Genomic DNA, 24,402 nt, shown 5'->3' on the forward strand with positions numbered 1-24,402 from the left:
CTGAGTACAGCAGTAAAGAGTGACTAAAGTTTAACAGAGCACAAGTCACATGAATGGGGGCAGCTGGGAAACTGACAATATGTCTAGCCCCATGTCAGAATTCAAAATTAGATATAAAAAAAAAAGTGTTTGCTCTTTTGAGAAACGGGTTTCTGAGCAGTTTCTCTTAAAATATAATGCGCCCTTGTAATTGTATCTTCCTTCCCCAGAGGTAACCTATAATGCCGGAAGCTCCGCGAAAAGCTTTCTCTGCGCTGGCGGTGCAATGGGGAGGGGCAAATTCAGAGCGCTGACATTTATCAGCTCTCTAACTAGAGAGCCTATTCGGCGACAGCATCCAAACGCGGAATTGCCGCATCTGTGCGACAAGTTAGAACTCGAGCAGTGTGACACGTGACTCTTTTCGTGGCCGGATGTCATTACACGTCACGGTGCCGCCTACTCAGCGGTGCTGCTGGGAAACACTGAGTGACGAGTGTAGCCAGAGAGAGAGACAGGGGGTGTGTCACGCACAGAGAGAGACAGACTACAAGGGACATGGCAGGACAGACACCCGCTGTTGGGGACGCACGGCTGGACAAGGCTGTCACCGACTGGATCAAATGGGACAAGGTGAGAGGCACCGAGCTCTGCCCTTCTTCCCCCCGCCCCATTCATTCAATCCAAGAGCATTAAATGAGCCTATGGCAGCTCGGCTCTGTCCTTTGCACGTCTCACTATGACACATATATATGTTATTACACCACAGAGATCATTTTCCAGCGTTCAGCAAATTTGCTACTACCCCATAGCAACCCCATAGCAACCAATCAGTGGCTTCTTTTGTTTAAACAGATGCAGGTAGGTCACTGGAAGAAAGAATATGATTGGTTGTCAATTGTTACTGCCCAGGGGCAAATCTGCTGTTTGTTATATAGATGATAAATTGTCACTAATCATGGAAACAATTGCTTGCTAAGTCATACCCACTTGTGGAATGCAGTTAATGGGGGTCGCTGACATAGGGTTGACACCTGTTTGGTTTTGACCCGATCAGCTCGGTTTTTGTAAAGCCTGTTCGGGCCTGAAATTTCTGTCCGGTTTTCAGCCTTCTGAAACCTGAACAATAATCTGGCCAATACATGAAAAGCATTTAAATACTAAGATACTCCCCTCAACACGGCTTAGTTACTATCAAATACAGTTCTTTTCTTATTATTACAGATACAAAATAATCAGCAAATCAATCATGGCTGTATGTCAGAGCTTTCTGGATTACTGATTTCTGTATAATAGATCTCATACCGGTAATTAAAGGATTGGGCTAATATATCTAGCAGAATATAGCTAGAGATAGGATTGCCATCTGTGTGGTTTTGAACTGGGCATCAACACTTTACAGTAATAGAAATCCAGCCAGTTGCATCTAAGTGATGCAATAACCTCGCCCTTGTTTTGTGCCCACCTCTGATGTCATCATGCCTGTTCCTACATCACTGCCCAACCCCCAATATTAGCTCCCCCCCCCCGTGTTCAGGTTTAGCCATCAGCAAAGGTGGCAACCCTACACTGACCCCATCTGAAAACAAATGCTCTGTAAGACTACGGCTATAATGTTATTATTTTTTTTAATTTTTATTACTCCTCTTTCTATTCAGGCCCTCTCCTCTTTATATCCCAGTCTCTTATTCAAATAAATCAATGCATGGTTGCTAGGGTAATTCTGACAGGTCCCTAGCAACCAGATTGCTGAATATGCAACTGGAGAGCTGCTGAATGAAAAGCGAAAGAACTCAAAAGCCACAAATAATAAATAATGAAAACCAATCACTCTCTACATGTACTAAAAGTTAATTTAAAGGTGAACAGCACCTTTAATAGCTTATCAGTTATTAATAGTATGAGAAAACCAGTTCTAAGTAAAATAGTGTCCGTGTCTTTGTTATAATTAATGATTCATTCTAATCGGAACTTTTCCAGTCATGCTGCCAGTATACACCCCAGCTGCAGCTCCTGCTACCTGCCATTTATACAAGTATCTAATGCGGTCAGGCCCTGGATCAGAGGATAGGTCCTGTGCAAGATGTTAGTTTTATAACCACTAATTCATTCTAAATAATTTGAAACAAATGATGTTATGTTGGTGGGACAATTATAAGTGTTAGTTATGGGGAAGTTAAATGTAGGGTCTTGATTGCATGCAGCATAGGAGAGAGCCCAGCCATGTATAATAGATTATATGTAGCAACATATACCAGCATTGCATACATTTCCTTTCCTATTACTAAAGTTATTAGCAATAAACTGCAAGCTTCCTGTTTTTACAGTAAGGAAAATGATTTCTCTCTGTCTCCTCTGAATTATTTTGGACAATGTCACATGGGATGTTTTGATCTTCTTGAAGACCCTTTTGCTACTCACCGTTGACCATTAGGAAGCACCAGGAAGGTTCCATGAGCCACTATTAATACCCCCAGATATGTACACAATCACTTTACTGTTTAGTAGCCACATCAGCAATGAGTCTTTGTACTGGAGGTGGCCAGCAAAGGTCAACCATCTACATTCCAATACTAGAGACTGTCATGCGGTGCTTTCATCACATCAGCATGTACAGGTATGGGAGCTGTTATCCAGAATGGTCTGGACTTGGGGTTTTCCAGATAACAGATCTTTCGGTAATTTGGATCTTCATACCTCAAGTCTACTCAAAATCATGTAAACATTAAATAAACCCAACAGGCTGTTTTTGCTTCCAACAAGGTTTAATTATATCTTAGTTGTGATGAAGTACAAGGTGCTGTTTTATTATTACAGAGAAAAAGGAAATCATTTTTAAAAATATAGATTATTTGGATATAATGGTATTTATGTATGGGAGATGCCAGCAAAGAAGGCTTGGTTTGCAGGGAAACCCTTGCTTTAATTATTTTTGCGGAAGTGCTTCCACACAAATAATTAAAGTAAATGTTTCCCTGCAAGCTAAGCCTTGTGTGCCAGTATCTTTGTTCTTTTGGATTATTAGAAGGTTGCTGAATCCTCCATTACTGAGCACCAGGCTGCAATCCGGAGGGGTTGTTGAGGGTGTGCCTCTAATCTGTTCAAATTTATGGGAGATGGCCTAGCTTTGTGGATAACAGGTTTCCGGATAACATATACCGTATATACTCGAGTATAAGCCATCCCGAGTATAAGCCGAGGTACCTAATTTTACCTCCAAAAACTGGGAAAGCTTATTGACTCAAGTATAAGCCTAGGGTGAGAAATGCAGCAGCTTCTGGTAAGTTTCAATCAAAAAATTGAGGGTCTCTGCTCCCATTGGAGGTGCTCGTTTTTGGATGACGGCGACCATTCTTGGCGACTATTCTTGGACGCCGGCGACTGTTTTTGCACTTGACCCGAGTATAAGCTGAGGTAGAGTTTTTCAGCATATTTTGGGGGCTGAAAAACTCGGCTTATACTCGAGTATATACGGTAATTTTTGCCTAATAGTGAAAGTAATGGAGCCTGTTTGCCAGCTTTTGCAGCACAAAATGGGCCCCCATTCTACTAATTTAGCAGACAACTCCACCAAAGGGGTCCAATTTAGTAGTTAACCAGATACCTGGGCCCTATCAGCAGTGGGCCCTTTCACCACCTGGCCATAATCGTCCCACTCTATTACAGGCCACATCCCCATAGACGTTTGTGTCTTTTCGCCCCCCTCTGCCAAAGGGTGAAGTGTTAAAAGCCAATTTGAATCCAGTATTTTGCCACTTTGTCAGCTACTTTGTTATGTATTGGAGCAGGGAAATTAGCCATTGGAGCTCACAGTCTAAGAAACGCTGGACTATAATATATCTTGTATTTTTTCTCTTAAAGAATCCAAAAACATTGGCATTAGTCAAGCAGATGGTGGCTGATGGGAAGAAAGAAGAACTGCAGGCATGTTTTGGTTCCAGAATGGAGTTTGGTACAGCAGGCCTACGGGCAGCAATGGGCCCTGGGATTTCTCAGATGAATGACCTGACCATTATCCAAACAACACAGGTATGTCTATCAGTGTTTACTCTGTGAATGGCATTCATTGCATACACAGTGCTTTATCTCTGCCTTTAAACCATGCTTTTCCCTGATATTTCCCATAATTTATCAGAAAAGCCTTTTCACACTGACAATGCTAAGGATCTGAACTTTGCTCTCCTATGATCTTCCTAAAAAGTCCACCTCCAGCGGAGCCCTTGCCATTTTCTTATCTTCAGACCTTTCTATTTACAGTTCGTAACCTGACCGTGGAAATATTGTACTTTCTAATAGCTTTTGTAAGGAGAGTTTTAAAGAAGCACAGAATACTGAAAAATGGCTTTGGGTCAATCACCCTGTCACCCCTGGTTTTAGGTGGCGAATAGTCAAATTCGAGGGCCAGAGTGTGATAAATCTCGAAAATCAAATTCAAATTTTTTAAAAAAACTCCAATCGCATTTGAACATTTCCCTAGTCGAATTTGACAGTTTTGGCCATTAAAAAACGAAATTTAAATTATTCAATTCGACCCTTGATAAATTTGCCCCTAAGAGTGGAAAACAGAAGTTTTGTGCTGACAATATGGTTTAAAAGAATTCATTGTAGAGACAAACTTTTTTTTTTCTTTCCTATAATTAAAAAAAGAAGATCTTCAGGATTTTTTACGATCTTAACTTCTGCCCAAGGACAACGCAGACTACGTTGTATGACATCCTAATTGTATTCTAAATACATCTACAAGAATGTCATGTATTGGATAAACAAACCGCTGCTATATACGGAATGTGGTTGCTGTGGCAGTTCACTATTTATTGGGGAAGTTAAGTGTTGACTGGTTATAGAAATAGAAATGTGGCAACTGTGGGCTGTTTGTTCCTAGTCTTCACAATCCTCGACATCACTCCAAGGCAAATATCCTATGATTCAGGCATTTTAACCATATGAAAGAGTTGCTTTAGAGTGCTGTCCAGGATTCAGATGTTTTGTGACCTGTGGAAGTGAACACAGTGGAAATTGCACCCGTTCTACAAGGAATCCGGTATGTTGCTGACTTCCAGCTTTAATATTCGAGTTACAGAAGTCCAAAATACTGCAGCACACTCCTAAATTGAAAGGATTGGAACACATTCAGGACACTTGCAACACAATTACTGATCACTAATGGACACTGTTGTTCCTGCCCAACACCCCCACTGTTTCCCCACCCACAATTTACTCTATTTAACACAGAACAGTATGTGTTTTCGTGTTACCACGTCTGCTCACATTTGAGCCAATAAAATACACTTTTGAATATTATTCAATTCCGTGTGCTGCAGTATATTGGACTTCTGCAATTGATTTTCTGACCCGTGGCAGGTTGGATCAAATACTGCTTAAGCACCTGATCCGAAAGGATTCATCGCATGAGGTAGAGCACTCCATCTTTGTGTGGAATCAATAATATTCAAGTTAGTCTTCAGGCAAACTCTCAGAAATAATATGCAGTCTCTATACAACACAAGAGAGATGTGCGGGTCCTGCCGACACCCAGGGACCAGGCAGGTTTGGGCCCCAGAAGCAGGTGGTGGGCTGTATTCACTGTAAATTTAGTCTCACCCTGCCTCTTGCTTACTTATGTAGTCACTCTCGCCCAGCTCCCTCCGGTGATGTCATATATTGGACGGGCACTGGTATATAAACTACTAGACCAGGTCCATCTTAGGTTAGTGCGGTATAAGGTGGCGGACTGAAAAAACTTTGACCCGTGCATTGCAAAACAAAGAGTGTTGTTTGCTATTAGGAACATATTGCAGAAGACCTGGTTATTTTTAGAACTTGCTCCCAAAACTATTTAAAGGATAATGTCATGGGAAAACATGTTTTTTTCCAAAACACCTTAGTTAATAGCTCTGCTCCAGCAGAATTATGCACTGAAATCCGTTTCTCGAAAGCACAGATTTTTTTTATATTTAATTTTGAAATCTGACATGGGGCTAGACATATTGTCAGTTTCCTGGCTGCCCCAGTCATGTGACTTGTGCTCTGATAAACGTCAGTCACTCTTTTTACTGCTGTACTGCAAGTTGATGATATCACCCCTCTCCCTTTCCCCCCAGCAGCCTAACAACAGAACAATGGGAAGGTAACCAGATAGCAACTCCCTAACACAAGATAACAGCTGCCTGGTAGACCTAAGAACAACACTCAATAGTAAAAATCCAGGTCCCACTGCGACACATTCAGTTACATTGAGTAGGAGAAACAACAGCCTGTCAGAAAGCAATTCCATCCTAAAGTGCTGTATCTTTCTGAAAGCACATGACCAGGCAAAATAACCTGAGATGGCTCCTACACACCAATATTATAACTAAAAAAAGATACACTTGCTGGTTCAGGAATGAAATTTTATATTGTAGATTGAAATATATGCAGTGTAAACAGTGTAATTTAGAAATAAAAACTACACCATAAAAATCATGACAGAATCCCTTTAAATCTGAGATCACACTATTGATTGGACAGGATGGAATGCCTCCTTTTGAGCGATGACAGCTTAGTGCCATGGGCATGGTATTTTGCCAGTGGCTTTGCATAGGCCCTTCATGGGATCCGGTTTTTAGCCAAGCATTTCTTTAAAATAGAAAGGAGGATGGTGTGTTAGTCTACTCTAGAGAACAGGTTTTATACCATGTATTAAATAATATTTATCATTCCTCGACAATTTTTTAGGGATTCTGTAGATACCTCGAGAAGAATATCAGTGATTTGAAAGAAAGAGGAGTAGTGATTGGTTACGATGCCCGTGCTCACCCTGCAAGTGGAGGCAGCAGTAAGAGGTATTTTATCCTTTACCTTTTGGAAAGGTAACAGTATTAGCTTGTACATAACTGTCTGTTCTTTATTTAACTTTTCCTTAGTTTATTATAATGATGATGATCAGTGGTAAGATGTCTGGTTCATTGTAGAGTACAGTTTTGATCTGCCTTAAACCTATGCTGAGGCCAGTGTCACACAGTAAGATTAATAGCCATCACATGTAGTTGGTTAGAAATTGGCCTTTATTGAATTATGCCTTGACAAGAAACAATGAAGCCAGTTTCTGGGCAAATACACACAGCAGCTACTCATCTCTCTGGCTTCAGAAATAATTCCTGTATCAGCTGGTAACATTAAAGGAGATCTATCACGAAAATGAAAATTTAACATTAGCTTCATCATACTGAAATAAGTAGCTCTAAACTTCTATATACAATCAATTAAATATATATATATAGAGTGAATAAAGTACCCCCAATTGTAAAATATAAGGATATTATAAGTTACCAAGGAGTTTCATGACCATATTTTTTTATACAGGCTCATATTTTGCAACTGGGGTTACTTTATTTATTATAAAACACAAGTTTCAGTGTGTCATGTGACAGTAATGACATCAGAACCCACCAATTATAACTGATGACATCAGAACTCACCGTTTATAAGGATATAATTTACAAGATACAGGCTTTTGTGTATTATATAAATATAATACGTTTATGTTCACTATCCCTCTCTCGGCATCTGTTTGTCTTCATTTTTCTTCATTCTGTCCTCATGGACATGGGGGTATTTATTGACAGTTAGAGCCAATATATCTAATAGGGGGCTCCTTTTGCCTAGAAGATGTATTAGAGCTCACTCTATTAAAATCACCATATATCTCTCTACATGCAGGATGATTTTTGCAAAAGGCAGTTATTTTGTTTGTAATGGAATCATTTATTTGAGAGAGCTCTAATACATCTGCTAGGAAAGGAAGCCCCCCCATAAGATATATTGGATCTAACTGTCAATGATTATCTGACACGTAAATGCTGCCTGAAAACAGAATGAAGAGAAACAGATGATGAGAGAGGAATAGTGAAGATAAACTTGATTATCTATTTAGAAAGTTTCTTATGTCAGTAGGAGGAAACTTATATTAAATTTTCATTTTTACAAATTGTTCCCCTTTAATTTCTTCTTCTGGAGAGTAACAGCCTACTTATCTTTACTGGAAAATCTTGAAAATAATAAATACACACAGAGCAGTTACCAGTTTCACTTACTTCATGTTTTTCACCCTTCATTTTTGAGGCAGTTACACAGATGTGTTTGGACATAACTAGCTCAGCTTTGTAAGATCATTTGAGAAATAATCTCTGTTTAGTAGTAATTGCATGTGGCTTATCTATTCAAAATATTTCTTTTAATCTCCAAAACCCAACCCTCTTGTGTTGCTATGAGGAATGGAAAAATGTGACAATTTGGCTAGGAATTAAGGCATGTGTTGTAAATATTTTAATGAAACATGATAAAAATGTAACTTTTCCTTTAAATGTTAACTATACAAATATGCATTATTGTGTTATTTCTGTAGGTTTGCAAGACTTGCTGCTACAACTTTTGTGAGCCAAGGGATTAAAGTCTACATGTTCAGTGACATAACACCAACTCCATTTGTGGTGAGAATGAAAATATGGAATTCATTTGTTATTTATTTACACAATGTTGCTATAAGCATTTCTCTTCACTGACACATCTTCATACATGCATCTTTCTTAAAGTGCTTTTATTCCAAAGGATTGTATCCACTGGTTTTGATTTGTGTGAGGTACAACTTTTTACACTGCTGCTTTCCTTTTCAACCTGTGCAGACTTTTTTACATTTCTTTTCTTTCTATTTATTTGAGTGTAAAATCTACACTCAGGGGCTGATTAATAATACTTGGGGGCAGATTTATCAAGGGTCGAATTGAAAATTCAAATTTTCAAATTTTTTTCTATGGTCAAAACCGTCAAATTTGACTAGGGAGTTATTCAAATTCGATTCGAGTTTTTAAAAAAATTTGATTTTCGAGATTTATTATACTCTGGCCCTTTAAAGGGCTGTTCACCTTCCAAACACTTTTTTTCAATTCAGTTGTTTTTAGATTGTTTCACAGAAAAAAAGACTTTTTTCAATTACTTTCCATTATTTATGTTTTACTTTTTTTCCAAAATCTAAGTCTCTGGTGTTTGAATCTGGCAGCTCAGTAATTCAGGCGCAGACTCTGAACTGTTACAATTTTGCAACATTTAGTTGATACATTTCTCAGCAGCATCTCTGGAGTATTAGCAACTACTGTATCATTTCTCACAGCTGCCTGTAATGAAACCCAGAGATTCTGCTCAGCAGGGACAAAGATAAGAAATGTATCAACTAAATGTATCAATTTAGAACAGTTTACACGGTCGGCGACCCCCCCTCCCAGAGCTGCTTCAGAAGCTGAAAAATGACAGTTTACATTTCAATATTAGAAAACCGGTCACACATAGAAAATAGAAAGTCTTTGGAAAAAGTTATAAGTTATTTCTGGTGATCTATCTGAAAACAACTAGTTGTTTGAATGTGAACCACCCCTTTAAGAACTCTACTTGGACTATTCACCACCTTAAACCTGTCGAATTGCTGTTTTAAGTCAACAGGAGGGGTTCAGGGATCAATTTGGATTGTTTGCAGCCTTCCTGACATTCAAATTTTTTTTCAGAGAAAATTTTGAATCAAGTTTTTCAAAATCAGATTCGATTCAAGTTTTCGGGTCGATTAAATCCATCCGAGATTTAAAATTTTGATTTTACTAATAAATTTCGATTGGACGAATTTCGAATTTATGGGAGTTTAGGGGAGTTTATAAAAACTCGCATGAATTCGAAATTCGCCTAAATTCCGACTCAACAGTCACTTTTCATATTTTAGTGAAAGAAAAACAGTTTACAGACACTTTTATGAATTTGTCTTTTAAACGAAATAACAACATTTTAAACAACATTTTCTCCCAACATTTTAAAAAGGAATAAAGCTCTGTAACTCTTTCCCCACGTGTCACATCAATTCTAAGATAATTTGCTCTTTGGTTCACCCAGTCTTCATTTCACACTCTTGTAGGTGCCCCATTGGGAAAGCATTTAAATATTAAAAGGGATTCGCATTTTATACTCAGGGCACAAGTTTCTGTCTAACCCTATAGGTGTAAAAGCCTCATTAACAAAACAAGTAAAAAAAAAAACTGATTAAACAAAAAAGTGTATTTTATACAATTTTATATGTATAAAGTATTTAACTCACACTTGAATTATTTTACTAGTTTTAGCTTAATGAATGAGGCAATATTAACAATTTGAGTGAATATATTATCTAAAGGAAAAATAAAGCCTCCCAGCCATTTTTTTTTGTTTTAGCAGCAGACACTTGACCTAAGATAATAAAACCTATTTCTGATACAAATCCCTATATTATGCAAAATAGAATTTCTTGTATTTAGACCCTTATATCTTGTTACAGAATTGGAATTACACAAACATATAGGCAGATTTAGAAAGTCCAGTTATCCTGAAACAAAGTATGTATAATTTTCCTAGGTAAAATAAACCCCCTCCCCAAAAAAATCCAATTTGATGGCTGACTGGTGTTGTAAGGGCTAAAAACAAATTCAGAAAACATGTCTACAAAATGTTGCACAAAAGACAAAATCTGTAAACTGTCTGTTTAAAAGACAAAGTAACAAAAGTGGAGATAGAGGTTTGTGAATTTGGTGGCAAATTTGACACTTTTTTATCTCACTTTTGTGCTCTCCAGAAAAAAATATGCATATGCTGAAGGCATGGTGTTTTTGCTATACCAACCATGCACCTGTAATGTAATACACCATAAGGGTGACTTAGTGAAAGGTGCAAAGATCGTTACAGTCCAGATTGCACCTTCACTGTGGGCTGCCTCCTGGCCACGCCCATTTTTTATACTCTTCAATAGTTGTAGATAAATTATGTTCAGGTGCTGTTTACGAAGAATATGTGACTGGGGTACCATTACTGGTCACCCTTTGAAACTTGGCATCTAACCGGCTCATATAGATTATTAACCTGGACAAACCTTTATTACTTTACCTCACGTGCTTTAAAGTTCTCCAAGTGCCCAGAAAACTACATTTCTGCATATTTGTGACAATACTCATTATTCTCTTTTGTGTTTTTCATTGTTTTCTAGCCCTATGCTGTTACCCACCTTAACCTGTGTGCTGGAATCATGGTCACTGCATCGCACAATCCAAAGCAGGATAATGGCTACAAGGTATATCTCTCTTTATTTTTATATGTAAGCAGAATTGCAATAAAATTGCATTAACACTGTAAACAACAATGCAGCAGGAAGTGTGTATAAATATAGCCAGTAAAACTGACCAATTTACATAACAATTATAGTCTTATAAAACCATGGCAGATAGTTTGCTTATATGTAGCATGAAGTATTCACGTGACATAACACACATGTAAATGGACATTATACTAATCAGTTATGAACACGATAAATGATATAGCTTTGCCACTTTGGTTAAGGTTAGTAAAACAGACATTCAACTGTTTTAAGAGGTGCTGTATTTTAAAATCCCTTTAATGCATGACGCTTCTAAAGCCGATTTTGCAGGGGTTCGGTGTTCATGAAATAAATTTACATAAGCACCTTGGCTGCATTTATAGCATAAACCAGTGATTTGTACTATTTAAATTGTAAATAGAAGTATCTTAACTGATTTAGTTAGCCAGTGTTAAATGGGTCATTTTATTTTTGCATAGTAATTAAAATCCTTTGCCAAAATATTTTTTCGTTATATGTTTTTGCACTTTTCTGTTATTCGTAAACGTTACTTTTAAATTAAGATCTTTTACGAATATAAGCAATAATAAATATACATCCTAAAACATTTTGCAATTATTATTATGCAGGTTTATTGGGAAAATGGAGCTCAGATCATTCCTCCACATGACAGCGGGATTGCTCAGTCCATTGAGAAGAACCTGGAACCATGGCCCACAGCTTGGGATGACACTTTACTTGACGATAGTTCCCTTCTTCAGGATCCGTACCAGTCTATTAATAAAGATTACTTCGAAGATATCCAAAAGCACTGTTTCCACAGGTAAGAACAAAGAGCAGCACAGAAGACTAGGCTTGCTACATGATGGGGCAGGTATGTGCGGAATATGGCTGAATTCTATTGTAGAAATGTGTACCCGTTCATCACCAGGATAGTTGATGCCCCCACCTTCCCCCAACATACACTTAATGAATTGTCATCGGCTTTCTTTTTGATAAGTCAATGCTGATGCAGTCAGGTACTTAATAGTCTTTCAATAGCCTTATTGATTCATCTGTTGCTGTAGGTATATGTATTTAATTGTACAGCCCCACAAGGGTGCAAATTACTTTGGTTATAAAGCTACAGTAGTTTCCTGTCAGTTTTGCTGTACTCCGCGTTGGGATTTAGTAAACCGTTATAGGCACCAACACCTTAGAACAAGGAGGCCCAGTCATTTACCACAAACCTTCTAAATAATGAATCCGAGGAATCCTACTAGAGTAAAAGGTTAAGCTGGCCATAGACACACAGATCCTATCGATTTTAGGATCGTGTGTGGAGAGTGCTGTCAGCTTTCGTCCGGCGGAGATAGTCGTTTGGTCTATCGGTCAGGTTTGATTTTGACCTGATCGATCCCGTCAGAGCCCATTGCGCATCGTAATCGGATCGTTCGGCCATACGGCAGGTGCTTATTTTTGAATTCCAGGCTTGGAGGCAAGTTTTGGTTGCATAAAAACCAGGTGCACTGCTAAAAAGAGCATAAATGTAGGTTGACAATCCACATAGGGGCTCCCAAATGGTCAATCACAGCACTTATTTGGCACCTTAGGAACATTTTTCATGCTAGTGTTGCTCCCCAACTCCTTTTACTTCTAAATGTTGCTCATGGGTTCAAAAGGTTGGCCATCCCTGATATAGAGTAACATTACATGGAGTTATAGAACGATATACTAACAGATGATGGTAATAGTTATTAAGGCCTGAGGCATTCTGTTGTTACAGGGGAGATTTAAACAAAAAAATCATCTGCAAACACCTCTTCACTCTAAATAAGAAAATGTTGTTCATTTCAGAGACATAAACAAGGCTTCCAAAGTAAAGTTTGTCCACACTTCTGTGCATGGGGTTGGCCATAAATTTGTGCAATCTGCCTTTCAAGCATTTGGCTTCAGCCCTCCACTTCCTGTTGAAGAACAGAAGGACCCAGACCCAGAATTTACCACCGTAAAGTATCCCAATCCTGAGGAAGGTAAAGGTGTCTTGGTAAGTATAGCTGCATTTTCTGCTCACACTCATGCTTGGATTAGTAATGCCTTTTAAAAGAAAATAATTAAGATTTTGCTGCTGGAAGTTAAAATCACATACATTACATTTCAGAAATTATCTTTTGCATTGGCTGAGGAGAAGGGCGTTAGAATTATTTTGGCAAATGATCCAGATGCTGATCGGTTAGCAGTAGCAGAGAAACAAGAAAGGTAAATGGAAAATAAATATATATATATATATAAAATAACACCAAAGGGTTAGTACAATTTTACTTAATCTGATTTCAATAAGTGTAAACTTTGCCTTCATATCCTTCACCTTTCTCCTCTTCATTACACTTGATGGATCACTGAAATCTTAAAAGACCTATAGGATAATATGGCCCGGGCCTAACAGAGCATTCCGTGGTGCCATTTTGGTGATATGGTTGTATCTCATATTTGGTCAATTTTCACCACCTATCTGTCAGCTATACTATTGGAAAGGCCCCATACATATGCCAGTTAAGGTCCCCATAGACGCAAAGATCTTTCGTCGAACGATCGATTTCAGTGCAATCCAACCAATTTGTCAAATTATCGTGAAGTTAGTGGGAATCGAACGATCGTACAGCTTCAGATTTTTCGTCCGACATCTGTCAGAAAATTGATTGGCCAGGTTAAAAAAAATGTATCGGTCCCAGTGCAATCTATCTATGTTTGCAGGGCCAAGCAGACAGCTACCCTCAGTTTTCCTGGCAATATCGGCTGAAATGGTCTTTTTAGTTGATGGACAAATCATATATTTAAATGATCACTTCGAGATAATCATACTCTCACAATAACTAGGGTTGCCAGCTGGCCAGTATTTTACTGGCCTAGGCGGTAAAACACCTGCCAAGGCCATTATTACAAATTTACAGGCAATGTAGTTGCAGGTAATTTGTAATATCCTTAAGAAAAGCCCTTGGCCTTCGGTGGAAACTTACCTTTTCTTCATCTTCTGGGCATCGCGCGACATGGCCCGCCCCTTTTTTGCAGCATGATCCCTCAGCCCGCCCTATTTGCGTCACGACCCGCCCCTTTAGTTCCCGCCCCCACCACTGGCCAGTAACACTAACGATAACAAAAAGATCTTTATCTTTACATTTATGGCCAGCTTTAGCTGATACTTAGAAACCAGTATGGTGTGCAGCATGTGCATTTTCTCAGTAATTATTAACTCTGCTTAATCTACACTTAATGGGGCAAATTCACTAAGATACGAAGTTGCGACAGCTTCGCCGCACTTCGCCAGGCGTAGTTTCGACAGCGCTACGCAAATTCACTAAAATCCGAAATTGCGCTCAGGGAGGTGTCTGGTAGCGAAGTTGCGCTACCGTTACTTTGTCAGGCAAAGCGAAGTTACGCTAGTGTTGCCTAATTTGCATATGGCGCAAAGTTAAAATATGAAGGACGTATATGCTGCAGCAACTACATTACACTACACAAGCCCAGGAAACCTTTAAAAAATAAAATAAAGTTGTTCTACCTTACACATGTGCCCACTGTATCGTTGAGTTGCCATATGTTAGGAAATTTAGGGGGGAAGGATCCTTTTCAGCCTATCACCCTTAAAAAAGGAAAACACGCCAGCGTTTTTTAGGACTTGTAGGTTTTTTGAAGCAAACCCTATCTACTCTATTGCACTTCACCTGGTCTGAGGTGGCGAAGGCAAGTGTGGCGCAAGAGGTAACGTTCAGTAAAATGCGCAAGTTAGTGAATTAGCGTAGTTACGTCCCTTCGCCATAGCGCAACTTCGCCTGGCGTAAGGGTGCGAAGTCCACTTCACTAGCGAATTTCCGTCAGCGCCCATTCGTAAATTGTCAAAGTAACGAAATTACATCACGCTGGCAAATTTGCGCTAGCTTTAGCCGCTTCGCACTTTAGTGAATTTGCCCCAATGTGTTGTCATTATTAAAGGGCTGCAATGGAAAACATTCACTTTGGATGCTTTATAACAAAACATTACCTAGTGCACCTCCTTTTCTCATCTGTAAAATTCAGGCTACCGTACATTGGAGACAAGCTCATTTTCTGAGATGCGTTTCTAAAAATAGTTGTTTGCTGGTTGTATTTTTTTTTTTTTTTAAAGACCCAGGAAATGTATGACAATTTCATTATTCAAAAGCAATAGTTTATATCCATTTTAATATATAATTTTGTGAAGCCTAGTAACATTTTACAACCTTTGGAGAAAGCTATGCATTTTTTTCACCCATTGAAGCCCAGGATGTTTGGAATGTTGTCCTGAGTAGAATAAGTACATATAAGGCTGCGCAACTTCTGCTCATATGTGCTGTATTGGCATTCTGCCTGGCCAAAAACTTGGCATACCAGCCTGGAAGGGTCAACAACGTCAGGCTTTCTTCATTAATTAGATGCAGTCTGTTACCCAGCTCTGTGTATGTGTAAATCAGTAACCAACCAAACTGCTGCAGCTGCCTTTATAGTATTAGACTATTAGGAACGTATTAAAGGTTTCCTTTGAGGTGCTGCATTGTTAATTGGGCACAATTCACAATTTCCAGTTGAAATACAAAAAATCCCAGGATTGTCATTTTTAGGGATTTAGAAAGATGTAGTTTATTAACACACTTTTGTCCCTAGGCAGGGCTGCCATCAGAAATCACAGGGCCCCACACAGCAAAATTTTTTGGGCCCCCCTCACCACCCCTCCCTTACCCATCAGTATGAAGGCCAGGTTAAAACATTAAGTGCCCCCCTACAAGTTAAAAAAAGAACTCTGGTGCCCAAGGCCCCCCTACAAGTTTTGATGGTCAGGGCCTCCTACAAATTAAAGAAAAATATTGGTGGCCAATAACTCCCTACAAGTTTAAGAAAAAACATTGATGGCCAGGGCCCCTACAAGTTATTTAAAAAAAAAAAAGCATTAGTAGCCAGGGCCCCTACAAGTTATTGGAAAAAGCATTAGTGGCCAGGGCCCCTACAAGTTATTAAAAAAAAAAACTATTTGGCCAGGGCAGGACCCTACAAGTTATTTTTTTTTTAAAAATATTTGGCCAGGGCCCCTTCAAGTTATTAAAAAAAAAAAACACATTTGGCCAGGGCCCCTACAAGTTATTAAAAAAAAAAAAAAACTATTTGGCCAAGGCAGGACCCTACAAGTTATTTTTAAAAAAAATATTTGGCCAGGGCCCCTACAAGTTATTAAAAAAAGCATTAGTGGCCAGGGCCCCTACAAGTTATTAAAAAAAAACACATTTGGCTAGGGCCCCTACAAGTTATTAAAAAAAAAAAAAAAACTATTTGTCCAGGGCAGGACCCTATAAGTTATTAAAAAATATATATTTGGCCAGGGCCCCTACAAGTTAAAAAAGAAAACTGCACTTACCTTAGCCAGGGAGCTCAGGCGGTATCTTAAGTTTCCTGTGCTCTGATTTGCCAGTGAAATGTAAGTCCCGATAAAGCTGCATGGAGATTGGTTAAAGTAGAGGGGAGGTTCAAACTTCACCCATCCAATCCCCATGTGGCTTTACCGGGACTTACACTTCATGGCGCAGAAAAGCAGAGCACAGGAAGCAAGATGCAGTCATCGGAGCTCCAGCCCGCCCTCCCTTCCGAAATCTGTAGCTTTTTGATGGCAGTGGCCGGCTCTGCAAGTAAGTGCAGTAAGTCCTGGCCCCCTTAAAGGAACAGTAACACCAAAAAATGAAAGTGTCCTAATGGAAATATAATGTACTATTGTGCTGCACTGGTAAACTTGTGTGTTCGCTTCAGAAACGCAACTATAGTTTATATAAACAAGCTGCTGTGTAACCATGGGGGCAGCCATTCAAGCACAGGATACACAGTAGATAACAGATAAGCACTGAAGAATCTCATTGTATGTTACAGAGCTTATCTGTTATCTGCTGTGTATCCTATGCCTTTTCTCCTTTTTCCAGCTTGAATGGCTGCCCCCATGGCTATACAGCAGCTTGTTTATATAAACTATAGTTGTGTTTTTGAAGCAAACACAGCAGTTTTACCAGTGCAGCACAACTGTATATGATATTTTCATTACTTTAGGACATTTTCTGGTGTTACTGTTCCTTTAACTCCCCAAATCATCCGGGACAGTAGTCCCCTAGCCCTAGGGTTATGTGCTCTAAAATCTGTAGATCTGTATAGCCTGTTAAATATCCAAGTAAATCTTTGGCACGTGATAAAATCTAAAAGTTCCCTTGTCCCTAATCCCTTGTGTTGTGGATAACATATTCTCATACTCCCAAATCTCGCATTTTCTTTATCCAGTGGCGAATGGAAAGTTTTTTCTGGTAACGAGCTCGGGGCTCTTTTAGGCTGGTGGATCTTCACTTGTTGGAAAGAAAAACATCAAGATTCTGAAGCAGTAAAAAATGTTTATATGTTGGCCAGCACAGTGTCCTCCAAAATCCTCAGAGCCATTGCAGTAAAGGAAGGATTCCACTTTGAGGTACAGCTTAATGATATTTGTCATAAACTGGCATGTTTAGAAATAGCAGATCTGCATAACCAATGTCAGATTTTTTTTTTATTATAGGAAACACTTACAGGGTTTAAATGGATGGGAAATAGAGCAAAGCAACTGATTGATCAGGGAAAAACTGTGCTCTTTGCCTTTGAAGAAGCCATAGGTAAGATATGATTATGTGGTTTCTCCAGCAGCAGTTCAACATGGTTTACTTAAATGTGACATCAGATATATAAAAGCAAATGGCTCATCGAAAAATGTCAGAAAAAACTGTCTGCTACAGTATAAGATTGTCTTAGGTGGAAACACACTGTCTGGAAATGCTGGTAAAAACAGGCTGGAGACCATGCGCTGAGTAAAAAGATGAATTCAGGGATTGCTGTATATAGAGTATATTCCAAACTCCTTTAATAAGACGTATGTCATGGCTGGCTGAAGACAGAAGGGCATATTGGCAGGCAATAAATAGAATCCAATGTCAGTGTTTGGGCAAAAACAGACCAAAAGGAAAGTTCAGGACAAAAGCCATTTGCCAGGGCAGTTGTTCAATGTTGGAACCAGAGAATCTACAAATTATGCAGAAACTAGCTGGTTCTATGAGATGAGGCTGACAACCCCCAGTGGGGTAGCGTATAAAACATACTGGATGTCTTCTCAGGGATCCGTGTATTTGTGGGATATTCTGCGATACTTTCTTTGGCAATGACAAGTCACTGCTTGCTTGTCTTATTTATAAATAAAAATTTGTATTGTTCATTTGCTCTGTAAAACTGCTCTATAAAAACTGATTAATGCTTTCTTCTTTTTTGGTATGAAGGGTATATGTGTTGCCCTTTTGTTTTGGACAAGGATGGAGTAAGTGCTGCAGTTATTGCCGCGGAACTTGCCAGCTACTTGGCAACAAAAAATGTCACCCTGACCCAGCAGCTGAACTTAATATTTAATAAGTAAGTTTTGTCCTTTATATGGAGCATTTCATTTCTGATTGGCTTGAACACTAATATGGTTGCAGATGTGTTAGAAGAGGCACATTTATCCATACATAGCAGGCATGAATATAAATGAGCTGTGCAATATGTTGGCTCTCCAAAAATTACATATTAATAAAATGTTATAAGGCCTAGAGCACACTAGAGAGCGGAGTTTTTTTTATGGTCAAATCTCTCAAATTCTAATTGTGAATTATCCAAACTTGATTCAAATTCAAATTTCGAGATTTAGCATACTCTGGCCCTTTAAGATCTCATATTCAACTAATGCCACCTAAAACCTGCTGAGTTCATGTATAAGTCAATGGGAGAAGTCCAGGGACCAATTTGGACACGTTAATAGCTTTCCTGACATTCAAGTTTTTTTCAGAGAAAATCGAGTGCAGTCGAATTGAATTTGATTCGAGTTTTTAAGTCGCTAAATAACCCCCCAATCGAATTTCGATGATATTCGAATTTAAAGAGTTTTAAAATAACTCGCATGAATTCAAAATTCGATCTTTGAAAAATGTGCCTCTGAGAATATTGTCCACTTTGCCCCGCATCAGTTTTTTAAAGAGGTGGTGGAAAGCAGTTCTGCTCCTATACATTATATATTTTGTATTTCTGGTGAAACCATTGACTATGTTCTCTATGTATTTTACCATTTAAGATTTTGCTGTGATTTACTAACATAGGTGCTAAATTGTCCCATCACTGTTTATTGTAGTTCCTAATCGGATTTGTAGTAGGCTGGTCAGAGCTGATTTCTGGTACAATTTAATACCTATATCTGTAAATAAGCTACATTAGGAAGGAGCTGCAATATAGCTTGCCTTGGCTAAAAAGGTTTCTATGCAGCCATAAAGCAGCAACCCAGTTGATAAAGGAGGGTAACTTAGTCAATATGGGAGCTCCCAGCAATTTATAGTCATCCAAACTCGCAGCAGCAAAATGTTTCACATGCACAATAAGTTGTTCTAGAGCAGCTGTTCTAGTCGGATGTAGTTTAAGCAAAATGCTAAGTACACAACATTAAAACATTTTATTTCTGGACAGGTACGGCTACCATATTAGCCGGAATTCATACTTTATATGCCATGATCAGAAAACAATTAATGACCTGTTTGAACATCTGAGAAATTATAATGGAGAAAAGGCTTATCCAAAGCTTTGTGGCAAATTTGAGGTTTCCAGTGTGCGGGATTTAACGACCGGATATGACAGTAACCAGCCTGATAACAAAGCTGTAAGTATTCATTTATACCAGTGTAGTAAATCCAGCTGTCATACTGACTTGGAGGCCATTGCTGTGTGGGACCAAGGCTTGATAACTGTTGGCAGCGACTGCCTTGTGTGCTGTTTATTCTAGAATGCAGTGTTGTGTATGGCACTGGCTGAGGCTTATTTTTACATTTATCTGCAGATCCTTCCAACCAGTAAGAGCAGTCAAATGATAACTTTTACTTTCGCTAATGGAGGAGTTGCCACCATGAGAACTAGTGGGACAGAACCAAAAATTAAATATTATGCCGAGTTGTGTGCTGCCCCAGGGAACAGGTAAATTCTGTATTTTTTTGTTTTGATTCAAAAAGTTTATTTTGTGCTAATTTGGGTGCAGTTGCCGCTCCCCAAATATCTGCATGTCTGAGAGCTCTGAGAGGTAAATTGAGCCAATCAGCAGGGTGTCACTTTGCAGAGTGATTTGTCTAAATTGGAAAACTGGGCAGCAAACTGGAAAATGAGGTTCAATGTTGATAATGCAAGGTTATGCACTTTGGCAAAAATAATATAAATGCAAGTTATACACTAAATGGTAGTGTGTTGGGAGTTTCCTTAAATGAGAAGGATCTAGGGGTCTTTGCAGATAACACGTTGTCTAATTCTGGGCAGTGTCATTCTGTGACTACTAAAGCAAATAAAGTTCTGTCTTGCATAAAAAAGGGCATTAACTCAAGGGATGAAAACATAATTATGCCTCTTTATAGGTCCCTGGTAAGGCCTCATCTGGAGTATGCAGTGCAGTTTTGGACTCCAGTCCTTAAGAGGGATATAAATGAGCTGGAGAGAGTGCAGAGACTAAGTGCAACTAAATTGGTTAGAGGGATGGAAGACTTAAATTATGCGGGGAGACTGTCAAGGTTGGGGTTGTTTTCTCTGGAAAAAAGGCGCTTGCGAGGGGACATGATTACACTTTACAAGTACATTAGAGGACATTATAGACAAATAGCAGGGGACCTTTTTACCCATAAAGTGGATCACCGTACCAGAGGCCACTCCTTTAGACTAGAAGAAAAGAACTTTCATTTGAAGCAACGTAGGGGGTTCTTCACAGTCAGGACAGTGAGGTTGTGGAATGCACTGCCGGGTGATGTTGTGATGGCTGATTCAGTTAATGACTATAAGAATGACTTGGATGATTTCTTGGACAGACATAATATCAAAGGCTATTGTGATATAAAACTCTATAGTTAGTATAGGTATGGGTATATAGAATTTATGTGAAAGTAGGGAGGGGTATGTGTATGGATGCTGGGTTTTTATTTAGAGGGGTTGAACTTGATGGACTTTTTTCTTTTTTCAACCCAATTTAATTTAACTATTTGACAGCAGGGGTATTTGCTCCTATCCCGTCTGGAAAATGGCTTCTTTTCCAATAACACCATTCCATTTTGCTTTTAGTGACTTTGACGTGCTGAAGAAGGAGCTAGACGACCTTGCTGATGCCATTGAAGAACATTTCTTTCAGCCAGAGAAAAACAAACTACAGAGAAAAACCGAGTAAACCTAATATGACGGGACCAAAAAGTTTACATATTAAGCCAAATAGTAACCACATTTGCTACTTTTACTTTATCTGTACCAGCTGCATATTTAAGATTAGTAAACAACACAGTTAATGCCCGCACGGGAGTCCTCTAGTATACAATAGGCTGTCTAAACCAAATCCTAATTTGCATATGAAATTAGGGTCGGGAATGGAAATTACAAGACCTTTTGTCACAATACAAGGAAGTAAAAACATTTCTTTCCACTTTTTCCTTTCCCGCCCTTAATTTGCATATGCAAATTAGGCTTTGGTTCAGTATTCGCCAAAATCTTTCACAGAGGATTTGGAGATTCGGCAGAATCCCGAATAGTGGATTTGGTGCATCACTATTAGTAAAAACTTACAAAATACCTAAGGGTAAGGATACACGGGCAGATTCAGGGAGATTAATCGCCCCGGCGACAAATCACCTCTTCTTCAGGGCTACAATCTTCCCCTGAACTGCGACTTCGGGCAACTTTGGAAAACAAAGCACCGCGAGTGCCATCCCGCTGGTGATTTTTCATTATAGCTGGCTGGAATGTTGGGAAAGGCAGTTCGGGGAGATTGTCACCCCAAAGAAGAGGAGATTTGTCGCCGGGGCGACTAATCTTCCTGAATCTGCCCGTGTGTCCTTACCTTAATCCTGCCAGCACATCACCATGTGCTGTGACAATCTGTTTTTAGATTTTTTTTTAATTAACTAAAATATTTTGGTATAGGGTTATTCAGCTTGTGCTTCCAGTCTCAGTATCTCTTCCTTTTAATTTGTATTTGCACAAACTTGCAGCTTCCAACACTATTTATTCTTCACATTTGCCTAACTAGAGTAATAAATGGACCAGTTAAGTTCTAGAATTCATTATGCTGAAACAAGTAATTGTAGTAAGTACCATGCATTTACACAGTTCAAATATAGGACCATTTCATTAAACCTAACTACCTTCCTTTAATAATGGAACTTTGCTGTTTGTTTATAATAAAATATTCACTGTGCACTTTTCTCAATCTGTATTTAAATTTAGATAATTGAAGACCCACACAAAATCATGCATTGTTTTGTGGGTGGGTGGCATACTCATTGTAACATTTTGTTTTTGATTATATAAACATGATGAAAACATTGTATTGCGTGGGCCTTTTATAGGGGACAGCAACAGACTGGGCTGTGGTAATCTAATAATGCAGATATCTTAGAAACCATTACAATAAAAAACTTTAATTTAAAGGGGTTTTTCACCTTTGCGTTAACTTTTTTTTTTTTTTATGATGCAGAGAGTGATAGTGTGAAAATTGCAATCGGTTTTCATTTTCTATTATTTGTGGTTTTTGAGTTATTTAGCTTTTTATTCAGCAGCTCTCCAATGTGCAGTTTCAGCAATCTGGTAGCTAGGGTCCAAGCTACCATAGCAACCATGCGCTGATTTGAATAAGAGACTGGAATATGTATAGGAGAGGGCCTGAATAGAAAGATGAGTAATAAAAAGTAACAATACATGTGTAGCCTTACAGAGCCTTTGGTTTTTAGATGGGGCCAGTGACCCCCATTTGAAAGCTGGAAAAAGTCAGAAGAAGAAGGCAAATCATTTAAAAACTAAAGAAAATAAATAATGAAGACCAATTGAAAAGTTTCTTCTAATTGGCCATTCTATTAACATACTAAAAGTAGTAACTTAAGTTGTAAAATTGCTTAGAGAAGCACCCTGGGTTAGTTAAAGGGGTTGTTCACCTTCAAATTAAATTTGATGTTTTGAAACCTACCCAAGGGTCTGGCTTATCTAAAAAAACATTATGGATCCATCATAGTGATCATTCTTCACGAAAATTGCTATTTTGGGGGAAAAAATCCATCAGTGTGATCCTTTTTAGACAAAGAAATTACCCCACTCCAGATAAAGCTTCAAAAAGTTAATTTCTTGTTAAACGCACTTAATTATATATTGTGCTGGAAACAGCAAGGGCCACACACCAATTTCCTGGCAGTTGTAAATTCCAAAGTGAAACTTTACATCCAGTACCAAGATTTTCCTGTTCTTCTGCACTGTAGCCAGGTTACTTTTATTGGAAGGTTTAATAATACAAGGCTTTGATGTGGAGTTGGGTGGGGCAGCTTCTAATAAAACAGGGCAGCAATTTGATACCTTGCGATTACGTGGCTTATTGCTTGTCCTCCTGTGAATCAATCCTTTCCCCTAGAATTGAGACTGTATACAAGATTATATATATATATTCATTTTTATTTTACTTATTAACAGGTATGTGTTAGGAGTTTATTAGCTATATGATTGGGAGAAAGTCTATAGCATTGTGGAAGGGAATTCCAGAGAAGACGTGCAGCTCTATCGTGTGAAGATGATGGAGTAGATGATTACAGGTTATTATCCTTTAGTCATATAGTGCTGACATATTCTGCAGAGATTTATAGAGATTATACCGTAGTTCAGCCTCTGCCCCAGTGGAGGGTACAGTGTGTGTTCCCTATTACATTTGCACAACTTAACAAGAGCAGTAGATGCAGGAGTCCTAGAGCCCTTTGCTATAGATCAGTCATATTTTATATTTACTTATTAGAAATCAGTCCCACCAGAGTGTACAAGGCTATCAGGCAGATAAGAGAGGAACACAATCTAACAGAACTGACTGTGCCAATGACAGAATGATCAGTGCTTGTGGGTTGGGAACCTTCATGGACTGCCAGTCCCTTACAGGCAAGCTTGAAAAATGTCAAGATATTCAATTGCTGTCATTAAAGGTCAAGTATTTTCGGCTATGATGGCTTTAACTGAGCGGTTATTGAACCGAGTTAAATATTTCCCTTTTATATTTGTGTCTTTATTAAGTGCAGTTCCATGATCCGAAGTATGAGCCCATAAATAAATGATCCCATGGCCCTAAACAGTAGCTGTCATTGATTTCTAAAGCTGCTATCAGCTACCCTCCCCCATACAGGCAAGTAAATGTGGCAATTATTATGCTCTGTCATTTAATGGCCAGCCTTAAGGGTGTT

At 38.7% G+C, this 24,402-nt stretch overlaps 1 protein-coding gene across 1 annotated transcript; it reads left to right on the forward strand.

Annotated features, from left to right (window-relative positions):
* Positions 1 to 386: 386 nt before the first annotated feature.
* pgm2l1.L (phosphoglucomutase 2-like 1 L homeolog) lies at positions 387 to 22,623 on the forward strand. The gene is made up of 14 exons (XM_018246313.2): positions 387 to 612; positions 3,841 to 4,008; positions 6,694 to 6,800; positions 8,363 to 8,447; positions 11,009 to 11,092; positions 11,746 to 11,939; positions 12,953 to 13,142; positions 13,257 to 13,354; positions 17,420 to 17,600; positions 17,688 to 17,781; positions 18,436 to 18,565; positions 19,646 to 19,835; positions 20,013 to 20,146; positions 21,269 to 22,623. Exons 1-14 carry the CDS (start codon positions 538 to 540, stop codon positions 21,369 to 21,371), a joined length of 1,833 nt encoding a protein of 610 aa, XP_018101802.1. The 5' UTR covers positions 387 to 537; the 3' UTR covers positions 21,372 to 22,623.
* The last annotated feature ends 1,779 nt before the right edge of the window (positions 22,624 to 24,402 follow it).

This window comes from Xenopus laevis, chromosome 1L, assembly GCF_017654675.1.
Source record: "Xenopus laevis strain J_2021 chromosome 1L, Xenopus_laevis_v10.1, whole genome shotgun sequence".
NCBI classification, from domain to species: Eukaryota; Metazoa; Chordata; class Amphibia; order Anura; family Pipidae; genus Xenopus; species Xenopus laevis.